The following is an 18,092-nucleotide window of genomic DNA, read 5'->3' on the forward strand; positions in this document are numbered from 1 at the left end:
TATTGTGGAAGTCAGAACTTCAGCAGAGAGGGCCACAAAGACTAATGGGAATGAAGAATGGAAACCTTTTTTTTGTCAGTGAAGCTGCACCTTCAGTGGGGCAGCGCGGAGTACCCGGCAGTGTTTCGCTTGGCGCTCCTTCTGAAAGGGTAGCCCTGCCCGGAGCACCGGGCCAGCACTAACTCAGCGGCACCAAGGCTGTGAGTGCAGGGAGCGCCCCGACCTCACCTCTGCGAAGAATATATCTACACTGTCAGCGGAGCTGCAGCCAGAACGTTCCACGTGAAGGAAAGCGCAGCTGCCATGGCCGAGCCGAGTCTGTGTGGTTCCCTAGAGGAGCAGCACAGGGTGTGGAAGGCACACAGGCCCTGCAGTCAGGAGGCCTTGGGGAGAAGGGACATCGGCAGTGGGAACACAGAGTTTACAGATCTTGGGCCCCCAGACCCCAATGTCTGGTGAGCGTCGGAGGCGATCGGGTTTGGGGGCCTAAGTCCCCTCCCTGCTCCCTTCCTCCTCACTGGGGCTCCTGACAGAGGAATCTGGCACACAGGGTCCCTCACCTCCCGGGAAGCCAGAAGCCACTTACTGCTGGCTGCTCTGGGGTTCAATACCCTCAGTGTAGGGCCTGCTGGTAAAGCCGAGTTGGAGCCCGCAGCCAGCCCAGACCTACGGGTAACTTCCTAGTTCCAGTGTCCTCCCTGTGGGTCTGAGGCAGACCACCTTCAGCCTGATGCCCACCCAAGCCCCAGTGGAGAAATGGGCTCACCAACTGCATCAATTTTCAGTGCAGTCACCCCTCCACTAGGGAAGTGTGGCCCCATGAATATCTGACCAGGCCTATTGGCCGCGGCCAGGAGCTGAGAAGTGGGTAGACATCGGGCCTGTGTGGGCCAGAGCGATGCCTCTTCTCCCTGCTGCGCCTGAGCCATGGGGAGAGGGGCAGAGTCCTTCCCGGCCGTCAGCTGGGCTAGACCACGCAGCCGGCCAGCAGCCTGACAGGCCTCTCTACCCCCTAAGCCCACGTCTCCAGACTTGACCACCTGAGGCCACACAGAGGACCCTGTGGCCTGCGGGAGAGGTTCTGGGGTGTTTTAGTCCATATGTGGGCACTGCAGAGAGGCTTCTGTGATGTCACCAGGAAGCACTGCTCTTATGTGAGAACCGTGTGCTGCTTCCTATTCTCATGGATGGTCTGCCTCTAACAAGTCTTTTGGCCACTCCCTGAACCAGTTTTCTAACAGGAGAAATGACTAGTTGTGTTGAAATTGGATTTTCTGACCCAAATGAATAATCTGAGCACCAGGGCACATGTCCACTGCTTAGGTGTGAGTCCCACCCCGGCCAGCATGAGGACCTGCCAGGCGTCCCGGGTGAGGCAGGACAGCCGAAACCCAGTGCGGGGGGCAAGGAGCAATCACGTGTGCTGCTCGAGTCTCATGTATCCAGACAGCTGGGGAAATCATATTTTGGTTGTGAACATGTATATTCTATGTCACTCACCACTTTTCACACAAAGTGTGAAAACAATAACCTAACACAGGAACAGACGGTCCATTCCCAAAGCCATCTCAGTCAAGTTCCTGCAGCGCCCCAGCGGTGACATTCTAAGTATCGTTTCCGGTCCTTCTGGGGAGAGTCCAGACGCTCATGCCTGCTGTTCAGGCCCTTTAAGTCCTCGGACAACGAGCACACTGCCTGGGGCTGACAAGCTTTTCAGGAGTTTATGAAAAGTATTTGAGGCCTAAAAAAATTTGTTAGCTAAAAAATATGAAAAGAAAACTGCAAAGTCAAAATTTGTAAGTATATAATTAAATTTCTACAAAGTGTAACATTTTGTCGAATTCATTAATTGTTCAATTTAGTCTTCATAAAAAATGTTATTACTTTTGAAAACAATTTGTAGGTTACACTTTTCTCACTTGGCAAGAATTCCTGAACATGCCTGATGTTTGCCGAGAAGCCAGAGCCGACAATAAATTAATTGTGCTGCACTTAGCCAAGTAATTTCAAACACAAACTTACTAAAGATCCTTTCAAAAATTTTACAGTAAAAGTTATGTTAGATGTGCGAGGTGGGTGTATTTCAAAGCACTTGGTACATTCTGAGGCATCCCCAAGTAAGAGCCCCTTGGGCCCACGAAGAGCTTGCAGGGGTCCTGTTTCTGCCTGTTTGACCTCAGGATAAACAGTTATTACAGTATTGGTTCCCAGAGAACACTTTCAAAAGCACTGTGCCCACTCCTAGGTTTCCACCAGTACCCTTGGGCAGGGGGAGAGACAGAGACTTTAAAGCGATTTTAAAAAGAAAAGAGGTCAGACTGGGAGGGGCTCTGGGGGGGCTCCCTGGGTGCAGAGGTGAGCAGTTCCCTAGGGCTCCCTGGACTGGTGGGGTGAAGCCCTGGGCTCCCCAGTCGCAGTGATGGGACTGAGTGGAGCTGTTCTGTGGGCACATGATGGAGGAGCTCATCAGACCCATGACTGCGCCCCGCAGATCGCGGACGGGGGGGTCATTCCTATGGTTGGCCAACCCGTTCATCCTTCCCAAGAAAGGGAATCAGCTTATGGGCTCGTTCTGAGAGAACCTGTGTTGGCTTTCATTGATCACCTCTAACTTTTCCAAATGCTCACACATCCCTCTTCATAATCTTTTCTATAATTTCACTGGGGTTTGACCACATGCCAACTGGTATGCAATTTCTAGTATGTCATCCTTTTTCTCTTTCTGAACACAGGACGTTTGCCCAGCACAGGCCTGATCTTCATGATTTCTTGATGATAGTGGCAGTGGTTGTGAGAGCACATCTGCCTGCCCTCAGCCCTCCTCGTCCCCTCCTCCAGGAAACCTGCCTCAACCCCAGAAGAGCTACTCAATCCTTCTCAGGGTTCCCATAGTGCCTTACATATCTATCTTCACTGGAATATAGTAAGAGTGATGACTGCCTCGGATCCAGAGGCTTTCACATGCCAGGTGCTTTACACAATTTTATTTCAGCCTCACAAGCCCCTGGGCAGAGTGATCACACGGCTGGGAAGCAGAGGACATGGGGTTAGAACTGGCTCTGCCTCCCACGCCCTGGTTCTTTCCACTGTATTGGGATTGTGGGGGTCTGTCTCCCCGCCAGGCTGTGGGCTTCTCCGGGGCAGAAGCCTTCTCGGGGCAGTGACCATGGGTTGACCCTCCCAGTCTAGTGCCGAGAGCCACCTGGCGCCTCCCGTGCCTTCCTCCGTCTCCCGTCTTCCCACCACCGTGAGCTGCGTTCCCTTTGTCATCTTCATTCTGTTCTTTCCAGTTTGAGAATCAATAATAATAAATCCATCTGGAAACAGGGATCCCCACAACAAAGGATAATTAGCATCCAGACCAAACCTTGAGAAAGGAAACCTGTTACCCGGGGAAGCCTGGACAGTCTGTAGCAGAAAGCCTGCACGTTATGCCCGGGGTAGGCCCAGATGGTTGGATTTTCTGTTCTTTTCGATGGCACTCTAACACACCACCTAAGATATCTCAACATTTGGAAATTTTTAAAAAACTGTTATATTTGTCACTTAAGCTTAAAACTTTCCTAGTGAAATTTCTCTCTGTATGTATAGTAATTTTAACTTAAATTATTTTAAAAATCCATGAAGGGAAAATCATTTATTCATTTGAAGAAATGACATAAAAGCACTCCAGGCCCTACAGCTCCACTGGCTCAGCTCGAGATGCAGGGCCAGGATCCAATATGCTCTTCGTCCAGAGTCATCTCAGGGGCAGCTGAAGTGCTGCAGAGGTGGAAGGGGCTGTCTCAGTGTTCCCGGGGCAGTCTCTTTGGCCTCCCTCCCTCCTTGCTGCTGACTGAGATCACTGAGAAGTGGGCTGTGTTACTTTTACAATAGTACGTGATGCACTGCGCTCGACAAACCTGGCAACCTTGTCTTAGACACTGCAGTATGATGCTCACTTAATGCTACTTTCTTTATCATTTTTTCTGGGGGAGTATCTCAGGGTTATGATACAGTTCACAGCATCAGTTCACCACAGCAGTCCATTCGTGTGACTAGTGAGCTGGCCACAGAGGCCTGAGCTTCAGGATTTTCTAGATTACGTTCATTTTGCCAAATTGTTGGGATTTCCAGGCCGCAGGTTGCCAGCTCACCACTTGTAACAATAACAAGCTGGTGGTTTATCTCCCGGGGCTGTAAATAGCCTGAGCGTTTAGCCGAATGTCCTCCCTGCAAAGTGCCTGAGTAATAGAGGGAGAGCTACTGCACTCCAGAGTACCCCAGGAGGAGAGAAGAGAAAGCAAAGCCAGGAGGAAGATGACCCAAGTCGAGCTCAAGGGGCTTTTGTTTATGAAGAAGCTAGCAAAGAATGTTCTTTGAAATATCACTTGATTATGTAGTTTGTAATGAGTTTGGAAGTCTTATTTTGTTCAACAGTAACATTCTAGAAACATGACAGCGGAGCACAGTGAAAACAGCACAGGTTCTGGAGGCAAGAGAGCCAGATTGGGTTTTCCCCGCAGGCCCTGTGACCGTAAAGGCCGAGTGCTTGGTGGCTGTAGTCACCCTCACCGTCCTCACAATGCCCTTCTCCAACCCTCCGCCGGGCCTCAGGCGCATGTGGGACCAGCAGGGCTCACCTGGACAGACCATCGCTTGACCTCCAGAAGGAATGGAAGCCACGCGTGATCTATCTCGTTCTCTATTTTAGACCACAGTCTAATGTACATATTCCCTACCTCATAATGGGAAATAAAATATAAGGGAAGAAATCCATCTAGGAAAACAATCTTAAAGTTGCCTGTGCCTCCCTGGCCATGGACCGTCTGTTGTGAGGGATGGGTGGTTTCTGTGTGTTATCTGTGAAGCAGCGTGGTTGACACCTAATGTGGCCCCAAGAGCAGATCATAGCTACTGATTTTTATATATTTAGGGTTAACACATTTAAAGAAATCAGGACTTCAGACTTAGCTATACATTAAAATGCTGAGTTGGGCTTCCCTGGTGGCTCAGTGGTTGAGAGTCCACCTGCCGATGCAGGGGACACGGGTCCGTGCCCCGGTCTGGGAAGATCCCACATGCTGCGGAGCGGCTGGGCCTGTGAGCCATGGCCACTGAGCCTGCGCGTCTGGAGTCTGTGCTCTGCAATGGGAGAGGCCCGCGTACCGGAAAAAAAAAATGCTGAGTAGAAGTAATTCCAGACAATTTGTCCAGATATGATACAAATGAAATATCAGATTTATCGGGAGCTTCAGTTGGGTCCATTTACTGGAAGTCAGGTGCATGTTACGTTTTCTGTGGGAGAGCTCTGTTATTTTAGAAACTCCGTAGTATGAGGCTAACTTAATTCTATTTTCTTTATCTTATTTTCACAGTAATGATGTCTTTGTTATCAGAACCTTAAGAGTTCTAATAACAAACCTAACAAATCTACCAGATCTTTTACAAGGAGCTGCCTGGAACCTGGTACATGAAATAGTGATGGAGAGTCAGGTCCCAGGCAGCTGGCACCTGGGGTCAAGTCAAGCATTTATAGAGTGATTTTTACACCAGTTGCCCCCTAGCCTTTCCATGGGAATGTGTAGTATATCCCAGAGTGGCTAAGACACCCTTGGGTTTGAGCCTTGGCTGAGCCACTTACTTGCTGTGTAATCTTGGCTAAGTTACTTAACCTCTCTGAACCTTAATATCCTGGAAGTTACAAGTCCAGGGACCAGTGTTGGCTCTGTCACTGACAGACTCTGGGACAAGAAGGCTATGCCAGGGGATCCGAGAGGCCTCTAACAAGCTCTAATATTTTATGATTTTATGGTCCCCTCTTTATCCACTGAGAAAACAAACTGAGCTGATTATGTTTTTCTCAGGAGAGAAAACAGCTAGAAATGTCTACTCCTTTTGGTTTCTAAAGATTCATTTCAGACAAGGCCTCACTGTGGCAGCTGGTGGTCACACTGCCTTTTCTTCTCTGGTCAGTCCCTAGGATGGCGCCGTGGCAGGAGGGCTGGCATGTGCACGGCGGTGCCTGGGCTGCACTGAGGAGTAGTGTCCTGCCTCCCAGAGCCACCTTGAGAGCAGGCTCTAGCCGAGGCTCCATGCTGTCCTCTCCTTGGCCTCTTAGAAAGTGACCCCTGCAGCCTTCCTCTTTAGCAGACCTGATTGACGTGCATGCACAGGGCACCCAGGTGGAGGAGGAGGTTGGGGACGTGTAAGCATGAGGAAGGATGGACAGGAGGAGGGAGGGCGGCAGCCACGGGACCCCCCAGGGGAGAGGGCCACAGGCGGGGCCATTTGGCCCAGGCCTTATCACAAGCATCACCCTAATGGAAATGCCCTTAGGTTTGGCCAGACCCGGGAGAGACGGGACAAAACCCAAGTGAGATGCCAGGGAAGCCGGGAGCTGCCTGGGCCTCCGTCACTCAGGCTCTCAGAGGCCTGGGCCTGGCCTGGGGCCAGCCTGTTATTGTCTGGCTGGGAACAAGCTGGTGAGCGCAGCTTCAGATAAGGGGCATGGATCCCTCAGTCCCCTGGGGAAGGGCGTGTTGCAGGCTGAGCGGCCCGGACAATGAGGAAAAGAGTAGGTGGCTCTGAGGTTGCGGAATGAAAGATTTAGGAGCTGCCAAGGCTTGAGTGCAGAGGTGTTTAATTGCAGAAGTGTCTCTGGCTGAGTGATGTCCCCAGAGCAAAGAATCTGTTGGGCCAGAGCACAGAGGAAGGTTTTGTCTTCCAAGACCAGAACCTGCCCGCTAAGTTCTCAGAACAGGCCTGATAAGAGCTCTCTGCCGATTGGCTGAGAGTGACCATCTGCCTTTTCCTCCTGTCCTGGTCCAACACCAGGAAAGGGCAGGGCCTCCCAGCCTCTCTCCAGGCTCTGCCCGCCCCTTCAGCTTCTGTAGCCAGGTGCTCAGTCTCGGCAGGGAATGCCTCATGTGGGGAGTGCAGTGGTCAGATGAGCCACAAGGAATCAGTTACTGACAATCAGTACCAACATTTGGGAAGGCTTTGCTTAAAAAAACAAAAAAAAAGGTAAATGATAGTGCATTCAGATTACCTCTGTAATAAAATCACTGCCATTCCCTCCATGCAGGTGTGCTTCCTTAAGTGGGAGAGAAAGGGGTTGGTTGCACGCAGGAGCCTTGGAATGCACACAGTCCAGGCTGAATTATGCACGTGAAGAAGCAGGAGAGCCAAACGACTTGAGGTGCCAGGATTAGGGCCACGCCCCTGGGTCTTTGCACGGACTCATCTCCACTGGGGACCCACTAGTAACTCAATTGCCCAACTCCCAAGTCCACCTGGTAAACTCTTACAGATCCTTCACTCTTATGTCCCCACGTCCGTCCAACTTGTCCCTTCTACTGCAGGCAGACTCAGTCATGCCACCTTAATAGATGTAGTGCCTGTAGGCGGGCACTTAGCACCCCGTGGTGTTACCATAGTGACTGCACAGCCCATGATTTTCACTGCATTCCTGATTTCAGGTACTTTGTTATGTTGGTCCCATAAGTTCTCACACCATTCTGGAAATTTTGGCTTTGACAGGTGCTCTCTCTCAGAGAAATCCTTTGTCAGACCTGATGTGCTGATTTTAGGGTCTAGAACTGGTGGGCACTGGATAGGTCCCAGTGCATTCATGAATCTGCCGTCTCCCCCAGACTAAGTTCCTGGAGGTTAGGACTGTCGTTTTCACAAGCCCCCAAGTCCAGCACTGTGATTGGCAAAGAGTAGGGGCTCAGCTATTGTTGGCTGCCCCACATGATGTATATCACATGTCTGATTGCATTGAGTTTCCACGGCAACCCTGTGATGGTATGACTCTTCTCCCCATTTTATAGAGGAGAAAATTAAGGCTCAGAAGAGCTAAATAACTTTCTTATGAGCGAACAGCTAATAAGAGGTAGAGCCTGGGTGCAAACTTAGGTCTTTATTCCTACACTATGTATCCACCAGCTTAGTTCAAGCTCAGGAATGTCCTGGAATTGTTGAGTCAGAAACCAGAGATGCTTAAGCAAGAGGAGATCTATTGCCTAACTATTGAGGTCAGCCTGCCTCATGTCAGAATTATATCATTCAGCTGAGCCTTCATTTGGTGCCATGGGCACGTTTTACCCTCTGGGTGTTCTATCAGGATGTATTAGCACACTCTGCCCTCTCTTTTGGAACTCCCTGTTTAAAATAGACATGTGTACAGATGAACCAGTCATCAGCTGTAGAAAGCTAGAGCTAAAAATGGTCTGTTTTTTACATTTCAATCTCCTGTTTCAAGATGAAGAGACCAAGACCAAAGGAAACTCATAGCTACCATGTATTGAAACTTACCATGGGCCCAGAACTGTGCTAACCACATGTTGTGCAGTATTTCATTTAATCCTCAGGTAGGCACTATTTTAATCCGTCCTCTATTAATAGGTGGGGAAACTGAGGCTCTGAGGGGCAAAGTGACTTGCCTAATGTCCCAGAGCTAATCAGTGGGGGAATCAGAATTTGAACCCAGGTCAGTCTGCTCCAGAGCACAAGTCCTCAACCTGCACACCCAGTAGAGGGCTTGGCTGCGAGGAAAGATGCTCTGCCCTGCACCTGGCTACCCCCACAGACCTGCAAACAGCGCCGCCCTTGTCTTTTGCGTGGGCCACCCTCGTGCACTCAGGTTCAGCCTTCTCTGGAATTAGCAAGAAACTGCTCTTCCCAGTACTGGTGGTTATTTTCAGAAGTGTGAAATAAATGTAAAACAGGATATTTTCAGTAAAAATATCTCTGACTTGAAGCAGATACATGGTCACTTTTTTGCAAAGACGAACGTAGTCCTCATATGACAGCCCATTTGTAAGGCACACAAGGTCCTGGTTGAATGAGAGACTGAGCTTCAGGGGGCTGGGCTCATGCTCCCCCCGGAGTGAGGATTCCCAGAGTCCTCGGGCACAGAGGAGTCAGCCCCAGCTTTAAAGTGAAAAGGCCTGAATTCAGACTCAGCCTGAGGATCCTAAGCCTGTGAGCAAGTCACTCATCCTCTCAGTTAACCTTCCATAAGGAGCTGCAGGGGTTAATGGTGTAATAATATACATGAAAGCGCCCGGCACCAGTATCTGGGTCAAGCTTCAAAACCTACCAGCAGCCCCATTCCTCCCGCATGATGATATTTTGAGAATTACCATATTTATTTAAGATGAAACATGTATTTAAGAGTGTATGGAATCATCACTGAAAATTCTAGATGCATCCGACGCTAGGAAATGTGTGGGCTTTAGAAAGTACTCCTTCCTCCCCCGCAGCCCCTCCCTACAGTGTGTTCATCATACTTCTGCTGTGATAACACTTTCTTTTCCTCTGGTCTGTTGTTTCTTCCGTGAGCATTTACTAAATGCCAGTTCTGTGCCAGGCACAGTACGAGAGCTTGCAGGAGAGACATCCTACCTGCCAACACAGAGCACCTCTCGCAGAGCCCAGAAGACTCAGGCCTGGGTTTTTTCCTATCAGAAGCCAGAAAACACTTGTTGTCTTCTGAGATTTCCCTGTCTCCTGGTTCTACCTTGGAGCATCCACCTGAGGAATGTCCCTCTCTCACCCCACCGGCTCCTGCGGCTTGGCCCAAGGGACCGCTGGGGGATTGATTGTGCAAGCCTTTGGCCCGGCTTCAACTTGCCGCGGCTCTTCCCCTACTTGTGGTCACAGCCAAGGGAAGCCTGGTGCCCGGCCCTGAGGCCCAGATGTTGCAGGTTCCCAGAAGGACTTACCCGACGGCTTGTCTGTGGAGGATGGGAGGCTGGTGAGGGTGGGCATGGTGGGCAGAGGGGGCGGCAGCACCTTCAGGTTCTGGTCGCTCTGGATCTCGTTGGTGGAGATCTGGTTGATGATGCGGTTGTAGGGGGGCGGCTGGTAGACGCGGGGCGGGGCGGCGGGGGGCGGCTGGGGCACGGGCCGGGCGGCGGGCACCCGCTGGCAGTGCTCCTCCAGCTGCGCGATGATCTCTGACTGGTTGTGGGCCAGCGTGGCCAGGTGCTGGTACTTGTGCTCCAGGTCCTTGTACTTGCTGGCCAGCTGCAGCATGTCAGCCGTCTGGTTGAGGATCCTGTTCTCCAGCTGGGAGAGCTCGAGCGCATTGTCCCGCTTGCGGATGATCTCGTGCAGGAGCTGCATGTAGAGCTGCGTGACCCGCGAGTTCATGTTGCGGCTTTCCTTGCGCAGCAGCTTCACCTCGCTCACGATGCCGCCATCCACCTCCACGAGCTGCTGCAGCGTCTCGATCTGCCGCTTCTGCTTGAGCAGCTCGTTGTTGAGCAGCTCCAGCTCCTGCTTGTGCACCCGGTTCTCCAGGAGCACCTCGGGCTCCTTGGAGTTGACGCAGATGGCGCCCGTAACCCGCTGCTGGGGAACGATGAAGGTGTAGGTGCACTTGTCCGAGGACTCGCCGGCCCGCTTGTACCTGTTCAGGTAGATGAACTCGCTGGGCGAGCCCTCCTCTGTGCCCTCAAAGCCCTCCTTCTGGCCCACAGCCGCTCCCAGGGCGGCCAGCAGTCCCAGCCACCAGCACGTCATGCACAGCGGCTTCATGGTCCTTGCAAAGTGGGGGTTCTTCTTTGAGAGCAGAGACTATGAAACCCTGAAAGTAAACAGAAGGGGAGACTCAGTAAGGGTCCTGTCACTGCCAGCGGCCTGTGCCATAAGTGAGCTCAGCCTTCTTATCGGGCAGATGTTTCCAAAAACACAGCTTCAGGAGGCAGCCCTTCCGGGAGCCACAGAAGGAGACAGGCAGGCCCGGCAGAGGTAGGAAGGAAACAGGAGGGGACTGGGCATCTGAAGGCAGCAGGCCGAGGCCCCGCCGCTCCTGGAGCCTGAGAACCACACGAGGGCAGCTTGAAGCTGGGAGGGGAGGCAGAGGAAGGGTTGTCCCATCTCCCTCCTCCTCTGCCTCACACTCCTCATACCATTTAGCCGCCCCCTGGACGTGCCCTTTGTAACACCCATCACAGTTGAGATGAATCTGAATTCTGTGTGATCTCTTCATGGATCTACGCTCCATAAAGGCTGGTGCTGTGTCTGTTTCCATCCTGTATCCCCAGGATGCTGCACTAAGCAAGCTTTCTGCAATATTTGTTAAATGAATGATTTGCTAGACATAGTAGGGATGTGTTCAGTTTGTAATGAACAGTGTCAATGGAAGGATGTGTCTAGCCTTGTGGCTTTGGCCTGTGTGTTAGCCAAGCTACAGAGCCCAAACAGGAGCAAACAACTCTTCTAAATTCAGATATTTCCAGCAGCCAGTAACTGCACGGTCCCCATCACTGCAACACGATTAAGCCAGGTGGGAGCAGAAAACAGACATGTGTCTCCAGATTTGTTTCAGTTCTATTCTGACCACTTGTTCCTTCCCCAGATATCCATTGAGCATCTGTGGTGTGCCAGACGGTGTGCTGGCTGCTGGAGATGCAGCTGCAAACGGGACAGAGCCAGCCCCTGCGCTCACGGGGCTTACCCATCGTTACACAGCCCCTAAGTGCCGTGAGGCAGAAGTAGTGTATGCAGTGGAAGGGTAGAACAGGGAACTGACCTAACCAGAGGGGTCAGGAAAGCTTCTCTGAGAAAGTGACCTTTATGCTGACCCTGGAGTGTTGAGTAGGAGTGAGCCAGGCCAAGAGGGAGGGGACAGGCGTGCATAGATCGCTCCTCTCGCCTACTCAAGGACGTGGCTCCAGCAGCTCTCCCCCAGCTCTCCGGCATGATCACATTTTTTCTACAGTCATGCTGTTATTTCTTTCAACTTAAAGAAAATCCTCTCTTGACCTCACATCCCTTCTCCAGCTACTGTTCCATTGCTGTGCTCCCCTTTTTAGCAAAACCCTCTGAAGAGTTGCCCACACCCACTGTTTCCAGAAAGTCTGTCTCCTCCTGTTCTCTCTTGAGCCCATTCCCATCAGGCCTGGCCCCGTCCCCTCCGTTCCAAGTGTCCTAGACAGGATCGCCAGGGGCCTCACTTGCCAGACCAGATGGCCAGTTCCTGGTCCTCACTGATACTTTGCCTCTCAGCACCCGGGGGACATGGCAGATCACTCCCTCCTTGGACTTCCTTCCCCAAACACCACCCTTTCTTCCTGTCTCACTGGCTACTCCTCAGTCTCCTTTGCTGGTTCATCCCCAACCCTGTCCTGGGCGGGGAGGGGTTGGGCAGAGCTCAGTCCTCAGACATCTTCTGTACCTTGGTGATCTCATCCTTTCTAGCCTGGGCCTCACCCTGAGTCCAGACTCATATATCCAACTGCCTCTTCGACATTTCTGCTCAACTACTACTGCTGCCACTGCTACCGCGCATCTCAACCGTAACTCATCCGGAAATGAACTCCTGGGGTTCCCCACATCTCCATCCCAGCCTGTTCATCCCAGTTTTTCCTGCGTTAGCAAGTGGCAACTCTGTTCTTCTGATTGCTCAGGCCAACAAACTTGAAGTCATCCTTGACTCCTTTCTTCCCGTCATACCCCACATCTAATTCACCACCAAATTATAATAGCAATATCCTGGGACTGTTCCCAGGATCCTACTGCTTCTCCCCACCTCCCCTGGTACAGCCCACCTTCACCTCTCGCCTGGACCTGACTGGTCTCCCTGCTCCTGCACTTGCCCATTACAGCATCTCCTCAGCCCAGCAGCCAGAGTGAACCTTGTAAAAAAGTCAAATCAGGTCACTCTTCTACTCAAAATCCTCTGGTGGCTCCTCGTCTTGGAGAAGAAGCTATGGGTCTCTAAGGCCCCCCGCTCTGGCCCCACTCCCTCCCTGACCTCATCTCGCACTTGTTCCAGCCATGCTGGCTTCCTGGGTGTTCCTCAAGCGCACTGATGGCGTGGGGCCTTTGCACTTGATCTGGCCTAGAACACTCTCGGCCCCTTCCGTGTTGCACACCCCCCCACACCGCTTTCAGGTCTTTGCTGAAATATCACCTTCCCAGTGAGGCCTTCCTGCTTACTTAAAATTGTGACCTCGCCACCTTCCCCCTCCAGAGTCCTTGTCACCATCAGGCATGTAGTGTCTCCCTTCCAACCCCCGAGAGAGGAAGCTCCGTGGGGGCAGGGGGCTTGTCTGTTTTGGTCACTCCTCACCCATAGTGCCTAGCACAGGGCCTGGAATATGTAGGAGCTCAGTGAATATTTATGGACTGAATGAAAAGACACAGCCACCAACAGTTGCTGTGAAGTGGGGAGTGCTACGAAAAGGGGTGTAGCAGGCGGGGCCGGGGAGCCCCAGGCAAGTGACTGCCTGAGGGCGGGGGCGTGTATTACATTTATTACTACCATCCCTAACATCCACTTAGTGAGTGCCCACTGTGTACCTGACCCTGCACTCAACATTTTGCAAGGGTTTTCTACTTTATTGAATTCTCACAATGGCTTCTTGGTAGATACTGTTGTTATTTCCGTTTTAGTTTTTTGTTGTTGTTATTTGTTTTTTGTTTGTTTGTTTGGCCACCATGCGCAGCATGCGGGATGTTAGTTCCCCGACCAGGGATCGAACCCACACCCTGTGCAGTGGAAGCACAGAGTCTTAACCACTGGACCGCCAGGGAGTTCCCTCCATTTTGCAGATGAGGAAACTGAGACTCAGCGACGCTAAGTGACTTGCCTAAAATCACACAGCTAGAAGGTGGCAGAACCAGGACTCAGCCCTGGCCTGATGTACTCAAACCTTCAAACTCTTAATGACTACAAAGAAATGTTCTTAATCTGGTTTCTAGTAATAAAGTATTAGCATCATGACTTTCTGTTTTCACATTAATTTACCCTAAAATAACAACCATGCCACAGAACCTGAAGGTTTTGTCTTCCCCAGACCCCTCTGGGGGCTTCTCTGGTGGGCAGCCTGGACAGCAGGAAGTTACAGAACAGACCCCGTGCTCTCCAGGGCCACGCTGAGCTGCTTTCCACTTGAATGATGAAGCCCCAGCTTGGTTCCGAAGGCCAGCTCAGGCCTTTCAGGCCAGGCAGAGAAAGGTGTTTGGAGCCTCTGGTGCGGGTCAGACTATGAGGTTAGGGCTGCAGTGATGTTAGTGTAAACCTCGCTGAGTTTGTGACCGTTTGCCTAGTTTCCAGCGCACTTTTAGCTGCTCCTGTGCCGGCGGCCACACCCAACCCACACCAATGGGGAGGAGTCCCCCTCCTGGCCTGGGCGGGCCTGCCGGCGCTGCCTTCCCACAGGCCGCTCACCTGCCTCTCCATGCTGCTGTGATGCTGATTGCGGATGCCGGCGAGGGCTCCACCTTGGCCAAGTTACTGCCACAGGACCAGGAAGGCAACTTGGCTTCAGGCCTCGAGACCTGGCATGGTGGCACTGTTTACCACTGAGTTCTGTCCCTTCCCAAGTGTGGGCTCTCACAGCTTCCCAGGCAAAGTTCTGTGCCCTTGGGCTTGAGATCCTGAAGGTTGAGCCTCTTCTGTGAAGTGGGGTGATCCAACCCACCTTGCACAGTAGCTAAGGACTGTGGAAGTGCTTCCAAAGCCAGAGGTGGGGATGGCATGATAGCAGCATGAGAGCACCAGCAAAGCCGACTGGCGGTGAGGAGTGCTGACCACATTCCGGCAGTGTGTCCAGCACGTACGTGTACCATCTCCTTGATCCTACCACCCACCCCGAGGAGATACCAGGACTAACTCTCCCATTTGACAGCCGAGGGCCTTGTTCCATGTCACAGAGCTGGGCCTGCCCAGGAGTTCTGTCTAGCCTCACCTCCCACCCTGAAGGAGTCCGCTGGTTGGACTGGTCCTGGCTGTCATGGGGTCCCTAGCATCTCACACAGCGCTGGGCACAGAGCGGGGAGGCACCAGACGTGCAAACGCAATCAGAAACTGGGCAATCTTTAAAGAGCATTTCTTGTAGCTGTTCAGTTAAAAAGAGAACGAAACTTGACGGTTAACACTCGTACAGCTTTTTAGGTTCACGAGGCCCTATACATACGCATTATCTATGTAATCACCACGACCTTCAGAGCCGGTTAGTAGTATTATGCCCATTTTGAGGGTGAGGAAACTGAAGCTCAAGAGGGTGTCAGGTAATGTGCTCAAGGTTGCATTGCTGCTGGTGGGACCAGTCATGAAGCCGCATGATTTTGGGTCTTACTGTCACATTTCTGTGGGGTCTGGGCTTGGCGGGAGTGACTTGGAGCCAATCGGGTTACAAGAAGGAAGGGAAGGATCAGGGCACTGTGCTAGGTGCCTGACATACACTGTCCCAGGGAATCCAGCAAGGTTGGTATTCCCCCCAGTTTATAAATGGGGGCACCAAAACCCAGACAGGCTAAGTGACTTGCCCAGGAGCACATGGCAGACAAGAGCCAGAGCTGACTCAGCCTAGAGCTGGGGTCAGCCTGACACCAAGGGCTGTGCTCTTTGTGCTGCCTTTGGCCTTGGCGTAATTTATTTTCCTTAAAGGTTCCAACCCCCTCCTCAGTTTTTTGCAAGTTTGGCAGTTCTTAATGGACAGTAATGAGTTTGTTTACTTTTGCTCTCTTGATATTTCTTCAACTAATTGCATCCCAAGAGAAATAACTCCCCAGCATTCCAGCCATCTTAGGCCTGGAGAAGAACTCAACTCCAATCAAAGAGGTGCTCCTCAGTTTCTTCCTATGACCAACAAAGAAAAGCAAATCCAACTGTTTTCCTTGGCTTCAAAGTGAAAATAAAAATGATTCTTGAAATTGCTTTTCCACATTGTATTGTGAGGAGTTTCCATTATGCACGGGTTTCCCTCCCCACAACTGGGGCTGGTGCGACTGAGCCACATAATGGGCTCTGCACACTGGGAGGCCACTTCCCCAGGGTCTGGGTCCCACCCAGTCTCCAGTGGGCAGCTCTAGGTGTCCCTGTTTGGCCTGCTGTGGTGGGACCCCACACCGCCTGTCCATGTCCCTCTCAGCACGGCAGCCCCGCAGCCCAGGTGAGGGGCCACTTTGTGGGAAGAATCGTTTTCATAAGACAGAGCTGTGTGTCCTGCCCTGTGGCAGAAGCTGCTTTCCCGGGGTCATCTTGTGAGTTCTCACCCCAAAGGGTAGGAATAAGAAAATTTCAAATACTGAAAAAAATAGTAACTACAACCAATTATCACCATGATTCAAGCACTTTATAAACATTATCTCACTTCACCCTCCCAACAGCCCTGGGAGGGAAGCCGTTATTTCAGGGTTGCCTTGTGTGGTGGCCCAGGTTGTGCACTATGCAACCCTAGGGAGCACAAGTCACATTCACAGTCTTTGTAGTTTTGTATATTTAAATCACAGCAATATTCTGATTCCCACAAAGACGCTTTTAAGGCTAACAGCAGAGCTGACAGTTGTCCCCATTGCAGGTGAGCAAACTATTGAGATTCAAAGTCCATGAGTCATTTTGCCCAAAGTTACCAGCTTAACTAAGTAGCAGTTGGTAACAGAACCCCAAGATATATACCATGCTGCATGTATGGAAGTGACAGGAAAACTCAAAGGAGATTGTTCTCTGACAACTGCCCCCACTCCAAAGCAGGGGGAGAACAGGAGAGCTCTTGCAACCCCCGGGACTGCTGGCCCTGAATTAAATCCAGCTCCCGGGATGGTGTTTCATCATTAGTCCACGTTGTAGTCCTGTCTGGGGGCTCACAGAACCCATCCCTCCCTCCCCAGCCAGCCCTGCCCCATCATTCTGTGATCACAGATGAAAGCCAGGTATGAGTCCAGGCCAGAGGCACTGCAGGAGGCCTGGGCCCCTTTCAAGGCAGCAAGGGAATCTGGAACTGCCACCTGACCCCAGTGTGCCCGACGGGCCCCTGACAGGAAGCTAGGAACTTGAGCTGCACTTGAGTGAGTTTGATGGAACCGAGCATGAATCGTGATGTTAAACCAACATCAGGACAGAAAGAAAAAATCAAAACTTTGAAGTTGACAAACAGTTTTTCCTGCCAAAGCTGGTTGAGATGTATGATGTGCAGTTAGGTGGTACCAAACCAATTGGTAATCCAGGATGAGGGAGGGATCCAGATAAAGGAAAATTCCAGAAGAAATGGCCCTAGAGGGCCCAGCTGACCACATGACCAATAGGATAGATAATAACAGCTACCATTTGTTTGTTGTGAACTTACTGTGTGCTCAGCCACGCTCTATCTCATTGGCGCTTACAACCCTATGAATAGGGGACCATGCATGCTGGTTGGCCCCAGTTAAGACCTATTATCTTATTAATTATTGACAGCACCCTGTTTTATTCTCAAAGGTGTCCTGATTGAGTAACAAACTATTTGGTCTCCTTACCTAGGAGAAAGGTATTATTATCTGTATTTGCAGTAGAGGAAACCCAGGTCCAGAAAGGTTAGGTCACTTGCCTAAGGTCCCTTGGAGTAAATATCGGGACTGGGATTCAGCTGTCGACTGCAAGGTCCATGTCCTCACCTCCATCAAGAGAATCTCTCCAACCAGTATGAGTAAAAGGTGCCTGTCGGTTTGCTTAATGGCCAAGATGCAGATTACTTCTTAGTCACTCTTGACTGACAAAGTAGAAATAGCTTTCAGGTCAGCACAAGAGTGAGTCTTGTTGGATGCTAGAAACAGTTCTTGATTATCCAAGTGGTGAGACCCCAAAATGGACATCTAGGATGAGCAGTGGTGTCCTCACCTTAGAAACCCTGGAGAAGGAACTGTGCATCACTTGTCCTGGTGATTCACCGCCAGCCTGGAGGCCAGGGAGGGAATAGCCACATCTCCAACTGCCATCCCTTCCCAGCCTAGGATTCTGTGAATCATCCCCACCGAAAGTCAGTGTGGGTACCCAGGGAGTCTGGAGCTGATTCCCAGACCCTGCCAGTTCAACTCTAATAAGACCTTCGAATGAGCCGTTTGTCCAGCCAGCCAGCCTTCCATCCACTTAGCCTTCCCAGCCAGCCCGCCATTGTGTATCGCTGCATCCTGGGTCCAGCCCTGTCATGGGTTCTGGGAACACAGGCGTGAACCAGAGCAGCAGGTAGGTAGGATCAGACGGATTTGCCTGGAAGAGTGGCAGTGGAGGGTCGAATCTGCCTGATGCTCCTGCCACTGGTGTGTTGCTGGCTCCAGGGCAGGGCTGAGTTCATGGAGGAGGCGGGTTGTGGTCATACTGTGAGCTCATGGGGCAA

At 51.5% G+C, this 18,092-nt stretch overlaps 2 protein-coding genes across 23 annotated transcripts in view; one reads left to right on the plus strand and one right to left on the minus strand.

Annotated features, from left to right (window-relative positions):
• Positions 1-18,092, plus strand: part of RALGPS1 (Ral GEF with PH domain and SH3 binding motif 1) — a 286,283-nt gene that overhangs the window by 165,857 nt on the left and 102,334 nt on the right. The window lies entirely within an intron of this gene.
• The window catches only part of ANGPTL2 (angiopoietin like 2), a 32,591-nt gene that overhangs the window by 8,620 nt on the left and 5,879 nt on the right, over positions 1-18,092 (minus strand). The window contains exon 2 of one of the 2 annotated variants that reach the window (XM_029201529.1): positions 9,711-10,576. In XM_029201529.1, the coding sequence (XP_029057362.1) occupies positions 9,711-10,527 (817 nt within the window). In that variant the 5' untranslated portion in view covers positions 10,528-10,576. Of the gene's footprint in view, positions 1-9,710; positions 13,163-18,092 lie in introns of those variants that run through there. The other variant, XM_029201530.1, reaches the window with a different exon arrangement.

The sequence above is a fragment of the Monodon monoceros genome, unplaced genomic scaffold (assembly GCF_005190385.1).
Source record: "Monodon monoceros isolate NGI ecotype Baffin Bay Population unplaced genomic scaffold, NGI_Narwhal_1 Super_Scaffold_5, whole genome shotgun sequence".
NCBI classification, from domain to species: domain Eukaryota; kingdom Metazoa; phylum Chordata; class Mammalia; order Artiodactyla; family Monodontidae; genus Monodon; species Monodon monoceros.